The 14,300-nt window shown below is 43.2% G+C and overlaps 1 protein-coding gene across 1 annotated transcript in view; it reads right to left on the bottom strand.

Annotated features, from left to right (window-relative positions):
- The window catches only part of TTC39B (tetratricopeptide repeat domain 39B), a 74,570-nt gene extending 60,756 nt beyond the window's left edge, over nt 1-13,814 (bottom strand). The window contains exon 1 of the mRNA XM_054287792.1: nt 13,708-13,814. Within this exon, the coding sequence (XP_054143767.1) occupies nt 13,708-13,758 (51 nt within the window). The 5' untranslated portion in view covers nt 13,759-13,814. The remainder of the gene's footprint in view (nt 1-13,707) is intronic.
- Nucleotides 13,815-14,300: the final 486 nt, after the last annotated feature.

The following is a 14,300-nucleotide window of genomic DNA, read 5'->3' as shown; positions in this document are numbered from 1 at the left end:
GACGTCATGGGGAATTTATAGCCTTTGAAAGATCTAGCTGGCATGTAATAACAAGGACAGGATTAATAAGCAGTTGTTACCAGATGTGTCACTCCTTCTACCCAAAGGGTCACTTTACCACAAATGTAAGTTTACAGTTTGTCAGTGCCTCTAGGCAGCTGCTCATGCACACACACTCCCTCCTCCTCCTCCTCCAGAGTACTCATGGGCAATCAGAGCACTGGCTCCTCTGCAGCAAGCCCACACCGCAGTAAGTGTCTCTGCCTCTCATGACTCATACGTTGCCAAAGGAAATCCTGCATGAACCACACAACGGTTCAATCCAAAGCACTCAACCTCCCCTTGCACCCTTTCTTCCTTCCACCAGCACCCAGAGACACAGAACAGAAAAAAAGCCAAAAATGTTATATGAGGTGTAGAGATCTTTTAAATTATGGAAAGGGAAGTATCAGACAGACAATTTTTCCAGGCTGCCAGGAAACTACTTATATCATAGCTGATCTCTACCTATTACCCCTATCCTTATCCATTTTCATTTTAGCACACAGTCATTATATACTAGAAAGTTTTTATCAGTTTGTGGATGCTGTTGCAGAAGTTTTTGAAATTTCACATGGATTTTCTAATTACTCATTCATACAAACACTTAAGGGTGACTATTTTTTAATGTTAGAAAGATACCATTTAGACCAAATTCTGCAACTATTAAAATCTAAGGTCAATAGCTACCAGACATCACATACATAAATTGAAGAGACCAAGTACTATGGTATGATCTACAAAGATATAAACCACAAAACAGATACAGAGTTTACCTTCCTAGAATAAAACTGCTTTATCTCATCTACAGCAAAGACCAGACCTAAAACAAAGAAAAAGGATCAGACACAAAACTTTCAGTCAAAGGACAAGAGGAGCATGTTTCAGAGACAACTGTACAGGCAAGCCCTATATCCTTGGCTGGTATCACAAGATGTAACCTCAGCTTCCCCTTCTTCCTCTCAACATGTCTCCCTCACACCAGAGGACTTCCACAAACATCAAACACAAAGCAACATGTTATGTGGATTTAAAAAACAAAAAGAAACTAAGCCAAAATATTAACCACACTGGACGTCAATTCTTTCAGTGATGTCAGGCAACTTCCTTTCTCTGCTCCACCAGAAGAAGACACCCACACAGAGACACTGACAGGAATTGAAGGCAACTGTACAAATCCCATTGGCCGAGACAAGTTGCTTTTCGTAGAAAAACTAGGTAACAGGACCACAGGCTGTGTTCCCTGTTGCAACTCAGACTGCTGTTCAGAGAAAGCACATAAACCGCTAAGTAATGTCTAGTTTTTGTCCCCATTATGTTTTCTTTACTGTTCCTTCATTTGTGCCCATGCACAGCTACCTGTGATGACACATCTGGCTGATTCAGCATGAAACTAGTAACTTCAACATGTACCAAATAACTTCTTGCCTACTTTCCCTTACAGCCCTGAACATCCTCCTCTTCATTCACACACATTACTATTTAAAATTACAAGCACTTTTTCAGTACTCCAGTGTACAAATTCACAACAAGCACTAACTGAGAAAGCAGTTAGGAGGACTCTTTCACAGTGGAACTCTGAACTGCAGAAGATAATAAATACAGACCATGATTTCCAGGAAGACCCTCCTATGGGGGACCTGATTTGTGACACTAACATGACCCTGTATTTGTTTCCAGTTCACAAAAAAGAACAAAACTGGAAAAACCTGCATTTAGTTTGCACTTCCAATCCAAATATAACTTAATGAACTCAGCAGCTAAAAATCCTATCATTCAAATAAGTAAAATGGACTTTTAAACAACCTACTTTTTTTTTTTTTTTTTTTGTCTTGGATTTTAAGACTCCTTTGGTGTCATTTGCTGAGAAAAATGTTCACTCTGAAGCTTAACTATACAACTTTGGCCATCCCTTCATCTCAACATGACTTGAAATTACATAGTTCACATTTAGCAGAAGATACAGCACTTTGGCAAAGCATCAAACCAAGTATGCCATCTTTGAGAAGGGAATGGCCATGAGCTACCCCATATTATTCAGAGCTATAACCGTGTGGCACTTCAATCGAAATGACATTAAAAAACAGACACTGAGCTGCTACTGAATGTCTCTTTCCCATGGTTTTAAGAAAGCTTTGCTGAAGCTGAGTAGACCACCCCTTAACAAAGCCAGCTACTTCAGTGGTGTGAAGTAGACTATACAGGCAGGTATATTAAACTGTATTTCTCAGAGCTGCATATGTTTTTCCTGCTAAGATTCTCCATCTGAACATGGCATATTTAACAGATTTAAATATTTTTTATCAATATGCTTACACCAAGTCTTACCTTTAAATTCTTTCTCTGGTCCAAACCACACACTTAAATTTAGCCAAATTGCTTTGTCTCCAAAGTTGAGTTCCTAAGCTTTTCCCATTTCTCTTGAAAAGGAACATAATAATTAACATCTTCATCATCTATTAAAAATAATATAATATTTAGATTAAAATGGCTCAAACACTGTTGTTCTTCCTTAATGCAGCTAACAGAATTACTTTTCAAAATACTTTTCTTACTGGGAAGAGCCAAAAAAGCTGTACTTCATTAAGTATTCAGTTATGCTACAGTTTATGAAAAAAGTCAAAAGTACTTAAGTTTCACATCCCATATTATATATTACTTTTCTCAAAGTCATTATTTTAAATTGTTTTTGTAACAAATTACTGATTCCCCAAATTAAGGTGGGAGGGTTTTGTCAAAAATGAGGACTACTTCAGTTTTTGCATGTTTACTCAGCTCCTTCCAGCCAGCTGAGCGAGAAGAATCTTGAACATCTGTGTAAGATGCCTCACTCTGCTGGTTTTGGCTGGGGTAATTTTGTTCACAGTGGCTAGTATATGGCTGTGTTTCGGATTTGTGCTGAACACAAGAGTTGATACTATAGAGATGTTTCTGTTATTGCTCAGAGGGACTTACCCACAGGCAAGTTTTTATTTTCTGCGTTGTTTTCTGCTTTTTGTATTCCAGTTTGCGGAGGAAGTTGGGCGTGCATGGGAGGTTGGGAGGGGACACAGCAGGGGCAGGTGACCCAAACTGACTAAAGGGATATTCTAGATCATGTGGCATCATGCTCAGTATGTAAAGGGAAGGAAGAAGAACAAAGTAGAAGAAGTAGAAGAAACTTCACCATTCTATGGCGTGGTGATGTTTTTCTTCCCAAGTCATTGTCACCTGTGATGGAGCTCTGCTCTCCTGTTGATGGCTAAACACATGCCTGCCCACGGAAGGAGTGAATTAACTCCTTGTTTTGCTTTGCTTTTGTGCACTGCTTTTGCTTTCCCTATTAAACTGTCTTTATCTCGATCCATGAGTTCTCTACCTCTTATCCTTCTGATTCTTTCCTCAATCCCACTGGTGGGGTAGTGAGTGAGCAAATGGCTGTGTGAGCTGTCAACTGGGCTTATACCATAATATACACCTAAAAAGAGATGGATTTACCAAATCCATGACTGGCAATTCTACCACTCCACCATATTTCCAGTGGCCTATCTCCAGTTTTGCCACAGGTCCTTAGAGTAGCTGTTTAACCATAAATTACTATATATGCTAAAGAGAAAAAAAAAAGAAAAATATTAAATATTCTCCAGCCCTGGAAATAGTAAGTTTGCAGAAAAGGGGAAAAAAACAAAACAAAACAAAAAAAACCAAAACAAAAACCAACCAAACAAAAAACCAAAACAAAACAAAAAACCAACCAAACAAAAAAAACCAAAAACAACAAGACACCACCAAAAATGCAAACAAACAAAAAACCAAAAAGTAAAAAACAAAATTACACAGTCACAAAGCCATTAAGTTTAACCAACTGCCCCAATGGATTTACTAACAACAGCCTTAAGGGAGAGAATCCAGACAGAACATCTTCATCTTAGTCCATTATTTCTTGGTGAAAATAAAAGCCAGTGTGATATATTCCATAATCACTATAATTCCACTTCCCTCAACTAAAACTAATAGAAATATTTTTTCTTTCCTCTGGCTTACTACTAGTTACAGACAAGTATTCCTACTCACCTACCCAACACTACACTTTTTCGAAGAACCAGTGCTGCCAAGAGTTGACAGACACATAATTATTTTCAGAAACAGGTTTTCCACTAACCTCCTTTCTGTTTGGATGACAGACTGTCCTCATTCACCCTCCAATAAGAGGATTTCTGGAGAGCAAGAGTGCGTGTGAGGTTGACTTCTGGGGATGACAAGAAATCAGAGGACTGCTGCACACCCAAACACTGGCTTGCAGAAGTTTATATACCACTCTGTGGCAAACTGAATGCTTTAGAGAACTGGAATAAAAGCATGATTCATTCACTGCATCACAACACAAAATAGCATTGCTACTAAAATAGTAGATTATCTTGCCTTAGTATGTGGTAACAGCATTACCTCCTTACTCCAGAATAAGATGACAAGCAAGTCTTTACTGACTTGATAAGAAAACTTTACCATTAGCACTTGGTGTTTGGGCGTAAGTCCACACGTCTGTGATATTTACTGTTGACTGAGCAGAAACCTTTTTTTGAACCGGAGAGGGCTTGTAAAAGCAGAAGGAATTTTCAGCTCTCACAAACTCTCCCATTTCTGACTATTCAAGCGAACACTTGACTAACTGTGGCACACAAGTCTTGGCCATGTCCAGGCGCTGCTAATCAGTATACATACTAGCAGCAATGTGTGTCCAACTCTTAGACTACTTCAGAACTTCAGGAAAAGAAAACTGTACTAGTTGCAATAGTAAGGAAAGTTTCAAATATGTCCTTATGGTCAGGCAAGCTTTGGGAGATTTACTTAAGACAGGAGGCACAAGATCAGGCATGCCTATCACCTACTCCTATATTGAGTCATCCTAGTCCATGCTGCTAAATAATGTATGGTCTGCCAAGAAGCAACTAGGTTCCTTTTCTCTTTCAACACACAACCACTTTGCCAAGAGAGGGGCCCAGCAAGAACCTTTATCCAAGCCAAGGCATCAACTTGGCGGTTTCATCAAGCTCATCAGGTCTAGAGGTTTTTCCAAGCATACTGGCACGAATATGTCAGCAAAAAAAAGAAAAAACATTTGCAGAACCAAATATGTTTCCACAAAGTCATAGCTCTCACATAGATTGACTGGAACTACAAGAAGAAAAACATCCCCCTTTAAGCTTATATATGAAACAGAATGGTTTTCCCATGTAGGTTGTGGAAGAAACAGTTCAGAACTGTCTTAATTTTGAGTTGTGGATGGCTCAACCCTGGTGGTGTTCAAGGCTAGGATGGACAGCACCTTGAGCAACCTGGTCTAGCGGGAGCTGTCCCTGCTCTGGCTGGGAGGGTTGGGTCTAGATTATCTTTCATGTCCATTCAATCCCTTAACATTCTGTGACTCTACAGTGGCTGGCAAATTTTTAGCTCAATTACCAAGACAACTGTACAATTTACAGTTGTAGTGACAGTAACTTTCACTACTCCAAGGAAAGGCTAGATTAAAAGATACTGGGTTCTACTTCCCACACCAGAATAGCACCAGTTCAATATACAAAGAAAACCCAAAACCTTAAGAAAAAAGCTAACTCTTCCTTTTGGTTATACTGTTTTCCATTCATATACAAGTAAGCATTTAAGTATCACCACCTCAACCTAAAAACAAAACAAAAAAAAAAAAACCCAAAAAAACCAACCAACCAACAAAAAAAAAAACAAACTAACAAAAAACCAACAACCCAAACAAACAAAAACAACCCCAAAACCAAATCAAACTTAGAAAAGAAGTAAAAGCAAAATTTACTTCCTTTTTAAAATTCACTTCATAGGTACATAGCTTTCACCATTTACATCAGCTCTGCCTCCCTAAGCGGCACATGGTACTTTTTACAGTGACTCCACCTTTTCCCATATCTTCTGTACCCTTTAACTCTTGCTCTGAGGAGAAACAACTCACAGGTTAACAATAGTGAATATTAAAGAAGAAAATTTAATTGGAATACCGCATACTCCTTTTTCCTTCTAGTAAATCAATAAAGACTCAGGGTTTTTTTGCCTAATCAACTTTCAGATTTGGTCACAGTCAACCAAGGAATGCATGACTCTAGGAAGCAAGTAAGAAATGGAAAAATGCAAAAAATAAAAGTAAGCCATCTCAGAACAACACAGGTACTATAAAATTGAAGTACATGTCCTTATTTTGAATAGTAGTCACAAGGAAACACAGTACCTCTCAACAGGTATACCTATTAAGTAAAGCAAAGTTTTATTTGAACTTAAGAACTTCAGAATCTTGGAAGGACAGACAAGAACCTAATTTTGTTTAATAAAAAAGAAATTACTAGTCATGTTTAGTTTTCCATTTGTGCTGCTGAAATAGAATGGTCCTTATCTTAGATGCCAATGTGCTCTGACAGTAGGAGAGCCCACACAGAACCAGGAAAAATGGATGAGCCATGTGCCAAACCACAACACTTTGAAAAAAGCAGACAAGAGGAGTACAAATTTTACATTCTTCAGCTGACTAAAGTGTACTTCTCAAGGAAACAAAATCATACAAGTCAGATGAGGATGTTTTAAAAAAAAATTATCCTTCAAGAGAGAAAGCACCCCCACCATGCTTCCCAATTCCACATTTCCACCACATTCTAGTTTTTAAGGTGAAAAGGGCACCACAACAGCTTGTTTCCAGTTTCTCAAAGTCTCTGTGGAAGGGCAGCTACCACCATCTCTTACCATTGAGACTGCTGAAGAATCCTCAGTATAAACATGAGTGAGAAAATAGCCAGTGCTGCACATTCTATAATTTATTCTAAAGTTCATTATTACATAAAGCTACTGATGTAAAGAAGCATACCACTAGGAAGTTCTTTAATCATAAGTGCAGCAGCTGCTGCAGCAGTGGATGAAACTCTTGAGTACTTAAACCAAGTACTAACCGGCTTTTGAATTAAAGACGATGCTGGTTTCATTTGAAATTAGCTCTGAAGATAAACTGTCCAGGCTGGTAAAGCCAGCCTATACAGTGTTTATCCCTGCTTGGGCAGTTCAAGAGAGTACAACATGCATCATAAGACCTTCATTACCTAAATTTTCCTTAATAGCTTAGTTTAGAGATGAAGCACAGATTAGCTGAATTGGCCAAGCTGTCCTTAATACAAGTCAGGGCTTGTACCTACAACTAAGCCAGCAACTAAATACCACATAGATGTTCTTTCACCCCATCACACCTCACATTCCCCACCCCATCCCCCTGGCAGGGCTGTGTTTCAACTCTAAGGCAGTCAGTTGCAGGTGTGCTTGACACCTCTCCAAGCGAAAGTGAACTCTGGCCCACACACTGCTGCCAAAGGCATTGAGAAAAATCTGCTAATAATAACAGTTGCGGCACCACTTGGTGGCCGTTGAGTCCAGCTGTTATTCAAGTCCCAGCAAGTCCAGTAAAGCAGCACTTAGAGCTGGCATGACTTCAGTCAGGCCACAAGAGTTCTACTGACCTTTAGTTCCACTCTCCCTTGGACTTGACTGGGTGAGTGGGTCCTGCTGATCACTCCTTGGCTCTGGAGTTTGCTGATCAGCTTCTGGGTGAGAATCATGGTCTCTGCTGGTGCTAGGCAGAGACACCAAAGCACCACTGGTACCCTTTAGGTCCTTGAAATGTACTTTCCTGAGGTAGCCTGTGTCAAGGATGCACAGGGCCTCTGGGGTCATCACAGTAAGGTGCTTTTGCCACTCATTCCCAATCAAGCTCACTTCAGCCTCCAACAGTCAGCTACTGGGATGCCCTTGTCACTCCAGAAGTACAAATGGGTTCTTAATAGCTTGACTCTGCACTGGTGACTGCTAGAGCCTTATACACCCATGGGTCTGACATGCTAGGTTGTAGGATGCACAGAGTCTAATAGTCATGATTGCCCCTCTCCTACCCCTGGCTGGATGAGGGCCCCTCCACTCCTGGTCACTGGACTGTCCACTTACTTTATATAAAGAAAATAAGATTAGAATTTCTTTGCAAAAAATTAGGAGTAAGATAAGATCTTTCACTCTGGTAAACTGGAGACTGGAAGAACAATTTTCCTGGTAAAAAAGCCATTTGGGATTGTATCTTCCTACATCTCAAGTACCAGTGCCTCTAGACTTCAAGGTAGGTTTTCCATCCCACTTTCTCATGTCTGCTCTGTGATCCCTCAGACTAAAACACAGAGCAACCCACAGTGTCTACCCTCCACATCCTCTCACTTGAGCAAAGAACAATTACTCTTAATAGCAGAGATACTGGGCCGTACAGATGGGGAGTAGGATCTGTCATTTTTTCTGTTGCCGGAACTTTTGGAACAGTTTTTCCCATTTCTCAACTATTTTTTCTGGTCCATAGGGACTCAGTATTCTCAGAGCTGACAAGCCACTTTGCCCACCACCACTGCCCCTTCGTCTCTGCAGCTACCGAGCTTTGTCTCATTATCACCAAGAAACAGGCACACAACAATGGTGCGTGGTGTGCTCCACTCATATTGCCACCCCTAACGGTCATGCACACTGAATTTCACCTGGATCTGTGGGTAGCTGCACATTGTTTTGGTCACAATAAATCATCTCTAGCATGGCTGATTCCCTCAGGTGCTAGACATGGTGATCCACTAGCCTGGGTGGCACATAACATCTCCCTTAAAGGGATACCTCTCTCCTTCACACTTGACAGGAGTATCCTCCAGAAGCTGACAACTTGTATTCTTTTCCTAATTGCCTTGGTAATGCCCCCTTCTGTGGAAGGAAATCCCAGCTACTTCCTTACTCTAAAATTCCAGGATGGGTGAAGTCTCTTCACATATTCCACAGTTCACTCAGGGATAAGGTATTGAATTGTTGTCTCTTTTCTGTCTTTTCCTCCTGCTCTTGCGATAGCCCTGCTTCATCCTACTTTACTATGAGCTGACTTGTGTGTCCATTTCTTCTTGTTTATATGAATGACTGATACCTGTAAGAGTTGCTCCACCTGCAGACCCCATCAATGGAGCTAGAGTCTGTCACCTTCTTGACATATTTAAAGACCTTCTCTTCCTCTGATGGTATGAGTAGGACTTTCCGTTCATGAAGCCATACTGGCTCTGACTGACACCTGCATTGTATTTGAATGCTTGCAGAGAAGATTATTCCCAGAATAATCTTCTCCACACTTTTACTGGTCACTGAAATGAGACTGACAGGCCTGTAGTTTCCAGGACCACATTTGCAGTCCCATCTCTTCAGAAAATGTTAGCCAGATTGCAATTGACTGGGACCTCTCCAGATTCCCAAGACCATTCAAAATTCATTTAAAGAGATCTTGTGATGAATGACATTATCCAGCTCTTTTGAGTACTCTTGGCTGAATCCCATCAAGCCCCACAGACTTCTGGGGATCCAGCTACTTTTTCATTCTCATAGCCATGGTCCTCCAGCTCAGGGTGCTGGGACACGCTTAGCCCATTTTCAGGGTTGACAAGAGAGGCAAAGAAAGCATTAAACATCTCTGCCTTGCGTATGTCCCTGTTTGTGAAGTGATCATCCTGTAATGGGCCAACATTATTTCTGCACTGCCTTTTGCTACTGACGTATCAAAGGACGAAACCTTTTTTAATTGTTCTGACAGTCCTGGCCATCTTCAACTCCCTCTGAGTTTTGAACGCACAAATTTTCTCCTTACAACAGGGAGCAGCATCTCTGTATTCCTCCCATGCCACTAATACAATGAATGCTTTTAAAAATGTTCTCTAACATGTTCTAGTCAGATTTGTTATTACCTGAACTCGTATTTGGCACAAGAAAAAGACTGTCCTGGTTTAACAGCAGTCAGCAACCAAGTATCACACAGCCACTCGTTTGCTCTCTGGCCAGTGAGATGAGAATAAGATTGGGTGGAAAAAGTAAAATCCATGGGTTGAGATAAAGACAGTTGAATAACCAAAATAAAGTAAAATTAATAATAATAACAACAGTATAGAAAGGGGGAAGGAGAAGAGAATAAAGCCCAAGAGGAAGAAGTGATCCACAGTACAATTTCTCACTGCTTGCTGACTGATACCCAGACTGTCCCCAGGCAGTGACTGGCCCCTTCCAGCAAACTCCCCCCAGTTTATATATTGGGCATGATGTTCAAGGGTATGAGGCCACCTGTCCTGGACATGGTCCCTCACACCTGCTTGTGCATCCAGCTGCTGGCAGCACATGAAAATTTTTGGCTTAGGGTAAGCACTACTTAACAACAACTAGAAATCACTGTTATTCAAAGGATTCTCATACTGAATCCAAAACACAGCATTACACCAATTAACTCTACCCCAGCTAAAGTCAGGACAAAACCCTAGAGTTTACCACAGCAAGGGCACCAAATCACCTTCAGATCTGTAAATAACCCTTAGTCCAGCTCCCTTTGGCCAAGCAAGGAATTCTTTTATCATCTAGATGCTTCTCAGTCATAAACCTTTCTGTCCAGCCACACCCCTCAGATTCACAAGGACCTGGACTGGGTTTGTGGGTTAATTTTTTTTAATTGATAGGGAATCCCCAAGTAACCAATTAAGCTGGCTTTAAGACTTTGAAAAACCAGGGCAGCAAAGAGTAAACTTAAAGGGAAGCAGATCTGGCCCGCTATTTTAAGTAATCTTTAGACAGTGAGGGGGGATGGGAAAAGGGTGGATGGGGAGAAGAATTAAAGTTTTGATTGAAGACTCTCCAGTGGCTGGGAATGCTACTTTGCCCTTAACATTAAGTATATCTGTATATATATAACTCATTCCAAATGAATACCAGTGTGAATTCTTTTAAGGGGTGAATTGAGTGTCATACAGCAGTTTAAGTGTTGATGGTATATCAGGTTTGAGTTCACAACTGGCCGCACCACAGATGAACGCTTTAATCACATAGTATTTAGGAAACTGCTTCCTAGTAGAGAATGACCACAAACACACATCAACACCACAAAAGCAACACTGCACTCAGGAAAATCCTGAGTTTAAGAGCTATTTTTTTTCCTAGATGGCATACCCACAGCACTATCTCATTGATACAGCCTCTTAGTCTTAGGTCTCTGGTTCCTCTTGGCGGGTTTCTTTTCCTTTAAATAAAAAACCACCAATTGACTAATACACTTATGTTAGTTTTAAAAAATTCAAAGATTTATTTACACTTCATGCCATTTTCTCCCTGTTCCCACCGGAAAGCCACAGCTGCAGCCAATGAGACATAAATCAGGAAAACAAAAACCCAAAAAAACCCCAAACAAACAAAAAGAAAACCAAAAAACTCCAAACAAACAAAAACCCCATGGTATCTGGCACTTCCTTGAGCTGCAAGAAGCATCAGGAAAAGCACAAATTTTATTCAGGGACAGACTACAGCAAGAGGCAGCTACCTGGTACCTTATGCTTGGACTTTAGAAGAAAGGTTCTTGCTGGTCTATGTCCTGTTAAGTAGGAAACAACTTCAAGTTTTAGCTTAACATATTTCTCTTCAAAGCTTCAGGGGCGAAGAAGCATTCACAAGTCCCTGCAAAGCAAAATTCTATGCTAAAAGCTACGTTATATAGTAGTAAGCATGCACACTTAAATCAGGAAGCAGAGCTCCCATCTGCTGTGCTCTATGTAAACAATACTATTTAGATGCATGTAGCTCATAAAAAAGAGGCTTATAGAGGTGTGCTGCTACCTCTGCATCTATGCATCACAGCCTCTGCAAACACCAAAAAAAAAAAAAGCTAAGACATTCAAAAACAATTACCATGCCCATAAAATCACAACAAGCTTATTAGTAAAGAGACTATACTGAACATGCACTGACATACTGACTAGGCAAAGACGGTCCACAGTGGTCTAGACAGCTTTTTTTACAAAAGCAGTGACCATCCCCAAGATAACCACGTACCCTCTCCTCCTGAACTCTGGAATCTGACCAGGAAAAATCAAAGTATTTTCTGCATTACCACTACAGGTCTGTTTCAGACTCCAAAGGATCAAGCAGTAAGCAAATCAGGCACATGCAAAGAGCATGAGGTCTTTTAGGCTTATACTGAGAAAACTTTACACTTTTTGCAAGGTATTGCTCAAATAACGCCCCTTTCATGGTCTTTTATGCCTACCTTTTCATTTTATTTGTCTTTTGCATGGCAGTTTCTTTTCTCTGAAAAAGCATTAGCATTTAACACCAAACTCAAGGAAGTACATTCTTTCCTACTGTTCATACAGAACAGCTGGGCTACAACAAAGTTGCTGAATACCTGTTTCAACAGCTGTGAATTCCAACTATTTGTTCACTGAGAGAGCTGCAAGAGCTAGTCAATAACTTTTTTTTCACCCAACTGGATAAAAATCTCGGCTTCACAGAGATGACTTTATCATTTCGCAGTGATTCGCTCTCGTATACAATGAAATTCAAGCATTTCACATCCTCTTCACTGCTGCCACATGTAGCCTTAGGAAACAGAAACTTTCACAGCATGCTCTAAAATACAGGCTAACATACATTCCCATTCCCGAACCAATTCCCTAACAAGCTAGTTCCACTGAACTGCACGGCATAGCAAGTCCTACGTAGACTTTAGTCACTTGCCACATCTCCATAGTGCCACACCTCAAACACTGCACACTGAAAAAGCATGTATTATTGAGGACTCATTCATAAAGTGTCTTCAGCAAAATTTAGGCAGGTTTGCCTTGCCAACCTTCCTGAAGATGCTGCTGGAAGCATGCAACACTAAAATTGCTCATTGTAGACTGTGCAGTCAAAAATCAAGTCTGTATTCCCACACGTGCCTGCCAGGACTGCGTGTATCTGTGTATCTGTGTTTAAAAGCACGCTCCAGTTAAAACTGCCTCAGTTTGGCAGTACCATTCTCAAAAGCTCATCTAGGACAACACTTTCCAATCACCAGTTTCCGAGAGGTGTTGTCAAGGAATCCTGCTACCGGTGTTCTAGACTGACAGTGTAACAAGGACAATCTTCAAGTTCAAGCGATCGTCTGAAGGGATTTCTGTCTGGGCTGTTCGAAGGACCTTTAATAAAACAACGGCGAAATTATAAATGCATCTTACGCACAGTACAGCTATGACGAGCTGCATTTCCAAGGCAGTGTCCGTGTAAGACCCCAGGCCCACGGGGCGCTCCGGGACGCCCCCGCGGCGAGGCCTCGTTCGGCCTCACGGTGCGCCCCGCCGGGGGTGGCCGCTGCCGCGCACCTGTCCCTCGGCCCCGCGCCCGCCCGCCGGGAGGGACGCGCACCGGAGCGGCCGCGCGGCACGCTCGCATGGAGCAGAGCAGGAGCTGGGGTTAAAGACAAAATTAAAAAAAAAAAAAAAAAAAAAAAAAAAAAAAGAAAAAAGGAGGGGAAAAGGAGAATTGAAGAAGAAAAGAAAGCAAATGAGGGGGATGCGGCAAGGGGCCGCTTGCGGCCCCGCTGCCGGGACAACTCTCCTCAACTCCAGGCGACGGACTCGCCCCTAGACCGGCGGTCAGGCCTGCCCCTATCCTGTCCGGCCGCCCGCCCATCAGCCCCCACCGCGGAGCAGGTGGGCGACCGGGACGGCCGATGCAGAGGAGCCCCTGCCCACATCTCCCTCGCCGCCGCCGCGCCGGCGGGGACGGCCGCTCGCTGTCCGCACGCCCGGAGCCCCTCGGTAGTCGCCCTCCGTTTACCTCCTCGCCGCCGCCACCGCTCTCCTCCGTGCCGTTTCCTACGCTCGCCATGTTCCCTCTCCGTTGCCCGCGCGAGAGATCTCTGCGGCCGCCGCGCACCGTCCACTGCTCACAGCCCAGCGGCGCTACCGCCCCACGCCCTTCCCGGCCGCCCCCGCTCGATCCGGCCCGCTCTGGCCCGGCCCCGCTGCTCCCGCCCGGTCCGTCCGGGGCCGCGCTCGCCGCCTCCTCCCGCCCCGGCCGCCCCGCGGCTCCGGCGGCCGCGCCCCCTCGTTTGCATGGCAGGACCCGCCCCCGCCGGTCGCGCCCCGCCGGCCCTCGGCGTCCGCCCCCGCCACACGGCCCGCGCTGCCTCTCGGCTGGGGCGGCATGGGTTGTCCCGGGGCTGCCGGACCCGGGAGCGGTCGGAGAGTGCAGCTGGACGGGTTGCAGCAAGCGGAGCGTCGTCCCAAACTCGTGCCGAAGCCCCCGTCCTGCAGCCCCACCTCCCGCCACGCTGCGGCTTCGCGCCACCGTGACCGGCTTCAGTGACCGAGGTGCCGCAAAGCTTCTCGCAGTCGTTCCCGCGGTGTCCTTTCCAGTGCCTGGGTTAC

The sequence above is a fragment of the Melozone crissalis genome, unplaced genomic scaffold (genome assembly GCF_028551555.1).
Source record: "Melozone crissalis strain CALT ecotype California unplaced genomic scaffold, PUWL_Pcris_2 ptg000005l_1, whole genome shotgun sequence".
NCBI lineage: Eukaryota > Metazoa > Chordata > Aves > Passeriformes > Passerellidae > Melozone > Melozone crissalis.
The sequence above is the reverse complement of the archived record's forward strand: the minus strand, read 5'-3'. Positions and strand labels throughout refer to the sequence as shown.